Below are 3821 nucleotides of genomic sequence, written 5' to 3'. Positions count from 1 at the left end.
ATTATAATTGTTTGCGTTTGTTACAAATGGGATCTGGACTTTAGATTAAGTTTATATTTATTGGCCATGCAATTCGAAATGTAGCTTTTTTCCCATTTTTTAATTTTTATTAATATTTACAGTGTTAATCTGTAATCAATTCAAATATTGCAACAAATAGGATAATCACAAGTCAAACAAATATATATACATAAAACAACTTAACTTAAATATTTTGAAATATATTAATATTAAATAGGCTATAATTTATTTTAAATAAAATCTTTTTCTATGTACTGTAGTGCTCTTATTATAATTCCTGGATTTTGTTCTTTATTGTCTTTACACCAACACATCCTTTTCCAAATAATTTAGAGGTTTGTCTACTATATTATGTGACTTATTATTTTGCATATTGTTTCTGTTAACCATTGAGTTATTTGTTACTGTACTGTTTGATAATTCTTCAATAATGTCTTTACTTAAACTATTACTAATATTTTCTTGAGCTGGCTTCAGAGGCCAACTTGGTTTCTTTACTACTCTTGAATCTGTAAAATTTTCATGTATGTAAATTAAACTAATTAAACAATAAATTTCTATATAATAAAATACAAAGAGATTTCTGACCTAGATCAGCAACAAGTCTTACAACTTCTCGCAATTGAGTATCTTGTTTCTCTACAAGAAAGCCAATTCCCGAATTTGCCTATTCATTGAATCTACTTGCTCTACCGCGAGCTTCTTCTTTTGCAGTTTCTTTCAATGATTGTCTATAAAATTTATTAATAAAATATGTATTATTAAACATAGTAATTAAGTAAATTAATATCACTAATCCAACCTCTGATATTCGAGAATCAACAATGCAGATGCAATAAAGAATATAATTCCTTCTCCCAGAAGATTTGCGCCTAATTCAATGGCCATGGCTTCATTTAAAGTAGGTATGTGTACAGGTTTACCCAAATTCATAATCCACATCTTCGTTTTCACTTCACACCAATTGTAAACTACAAACAAAAGATTGCTATAATCGCTATAATGATACAGGCATTACATAAGAACTCAACGAGATTGCATATTGGATAAGATATTTTAAATGTAAAATATATGATTTGAACAAAACCTTATTTACATATGCTGTCCACGTGTATTTTCATTTATTCATATTTCCAAGAAGTAGATTTATAAGAAATGTTCAAAGAACATTAACCAAATTGTGATATTTTTTGACTAACTATATTTGAAAGTATTTAGAGTATGAAAAGTGACATTGAGCAAATTGTAATTGATGTTTAGTAATCTGAATAAATAAAGTAATTTTATTTTGTCTACTAACTTTACTTTACCAGGAATGACTTCATGATCTTAGAACAGTAAGTTAATCAAAATGTTTAAGTTGATTTGGAACAATTAATAATAAAGACGTTCATTGAACAAATATAATATTGTGGAAAGAATAAATACCACTTACATTGTGCAGGTGGCATACAAATGTATGTTCTAAAAAATGGACTGTTTTTAGCTCGTTCTTTGGGCAAAATTTGCTATAGGTTTGCTGATTTGTTTCATCAGCAAAACACCTAATTTTACGACTGGGAAAGCACCCACAACCATTTTGATTGTTGATTTTGTATATGTGTATCAAATTATTTCATCTTTCATTAAAGAAAGTCAAAGAATATATGACAGTAACTTTAACCTAAAAAATGTGCTTCATTGTGACGACTGTGACAGTTGTAATAAAAGTCAATAAACATCCAATGTAATTACCCGAGATGGCGCCGTTGTGAAGTCTTAATTAACTCAAACTTTAAATAAATTCAAGTTTAATCAATTATATTTTATTCACATTTTTACATAAAATATATTATTTCTTTTTATAAGTATCCATTCATAAATTATACCTATAAACATATAGTAAAATATCTGTCAATCTAAAATACTTCATTAATCATTTCAAAGATAAATAAATAACAATTTTTTTTAAACATTTTTTTTTTACAAATGAATACTTATATACATAATCATCCAAGCATGGATTAATTATAAACCTAAAAATATTTTAAAATTAATAATGATTACTAATTTATGACTTTTCTTAACTATATACAATTAAGTTTATACAAATTTCAAATTTAACATTTCATGTCAAAAAGTTAAGAAAAATCACATTATTCTTAGCAACAATTTAAATAGACTTAGAGTATCACATATACAAAATAACAAATGCATAATTATACACATTTTCAGTGACGACGATCGTCTTCGTGTTTGGGAATCAGGAGAGCTCTGCACAAGACCATTCCTTATAACTGGTGATGCTTCAGTAGTTGATTCTTCTAAGGAGCTACTTGGGGAACTCATGGAAGAACTGTGCATTGAACTGTCACTTTCAGAGTCTGTACTAGTGCTAGATATAGTTCTTTGAACAGATGCAAAATAGTCTCGTTCACGTCTCAGTTCTAAATTCTCAGCGAGCAATTCTTGAATGCGAGCGGCCTGCTCTTGTAGCTTCTCACTTGTTGCAGCATCACACTCATTACCAGATTGTTTGTGCATTCTTTCAGATTTTGCATTTCTAATAGTTTTTGTGAGATGATCTAGACGAGATTCCATGAGAATACATTCTTGAATTAGTTCATTTTTAGTCATAGCATTAAGTCTCTCACATTGAGCATCTTCATAGACACTAGAAAATTCTTTTATTAGGAAATCTTCCTCATCTTCAGGTAAAGACATGAAGTAGTTGTCTTCAGAATCGACACTAAGCTAGAGTCTCGAGTTCTGGCAGATGGAATCCTTGGTTGAGGTACATCATGATCTTCCATGAGAAATTGGTTCGTGTTACAAGGAACTAATGTGTGCCCCATGGCTAATATTTTAGCACGGGCACTACGAACTCTCATCATTTCTTTTTGGACATTCTTACGTTGGGTCCAGGCTGTTTTATTGTACGGTTTATTAGGTTTTCTCTTACATTTACCTCGTCTATGTTTTTTCTTCTTCCCATTTGTTGCACCCACTTGGTTTGCTTCTTTTCTATCACTATCATTTCCTTTTTCTCCTGATAGAGGCGCTTCAGTAGCGCTTGTTTGAAGCGGGCAGACATTTTGGACGCTGTACTGCGGTTGTATTATTTTTGGATTTTCCGATTCAATATTTTCAATTTTTACACTCATTTTGATGTTCAACAGTATTAATAAAAAACACTTTGATTGATATTTACTCACTATTTCTTCACCTGCTGGCTAATTACCTTGGAGCACTTGAGCACTACAACGATGCGTTTTAGCGTTTTCGCCATTTTTGATTTTTGATTGTGCTTCATGTAACTACCACTATGTTTACAGCGCTCCAGTGTGGCCCGTGCACAATTTTAACACATATTTCATAAAATGAAAATGACTAATTTTTATTTAAAATTCTAAATATTTAAAGTTGAATAATACAATGATGTTTAAATTTTTTTAAAATAATTATTAGTTGTTGTAAATTATTTATACGATTTTTCAGGAGTTGAACAAAAATTAAAATCTGTAATTAATTAATAATATGTATAGATATTATATGTAACCTTAACCTTCATAGGAATATTAAGTTTATGTAGTCTATTGTTTTTTATATATGACATTAATAGTTAACGAAAAAAATACGTTTTGTTTTAATATTTTTGGTTTTATCATTAACCGCATCATCCGCAAATTTTTGCAAAAATCTGATTAAAATCAATCGACAATAGAATTAAATTACTACTACTTAAAAAACTGTATAATAAATTTCTGTTAAAATCATTATTATTGAGCTGATCATGTATAAGTCATATCTCATTGGGATTC

At 29.0% G+C, this 3821-nt stretch overlaps 2 protein-coding genes across 2 annotated transcripts; both read right to left on the bottom strand.

The window, feature by feature from the left end:
- Nucleotides 1-321: 321 nt before the first annotated feature.
- On the bottom strand, nucleotides 322-1619 carry LOC113381915 (putative OPA3-like protein CG13603). The gene is given in 5 exon segments (XM_026620564.1): nucleotides 322-530; nucleotides 610-752; nucleotides 824-992; nucleotides 1457-1517; nucleotides 1519-1619. Coding segments are annotated over 5 exon segments (663 nt in total). The 5' UTR covers nucleotides 1600-1619.
- A 532-nt stretch (nucleotides 1620-2151) lies between these two features.
- On the bottom strand, nucleotides 2152-3289 carry LOC113381905 (protein HEXIM1). The gene is made up of 3 exons (XM_026620556.1): nucleotides 3242-3289; nucleotides 2799-3107; nucleotides 2152-2754 (listed from the first exon to the last, which is right to left on the bottom strand). The coding sequence occupies exons 1-3, from the start codon at nucleotides 3287-3289 to the stop codon at nucleotides 2152-2154; spliced, it is 960 nt and encodes a 319-aa protein (XP_026476341.1).
- Nucleotides 3290-3821: the final 532 nt, after the last annotated feature.

This window comes from Ctenocephalides felis, unplaced genomic scaffold (genome assembly GCF_003426905.1).
Source record: "Ctenocephalides felis isolate EL2017-DRISC unplaced genomic scaffold, ASM342690v1 CF-g0.4_SCAFFOLD_00845, whole genome shotgun sequence".
NCBI lineage: Eukaryota > Metazoa > Arthropoda > Insecta > Siphonaptera > Pulicidae > Ctenocephalides > Ctenocephalides felis.
Note: the sequence above shows the minus strand (reverse complement) of the source record. Positions and strands in the feature narration are given on the sequence as shown.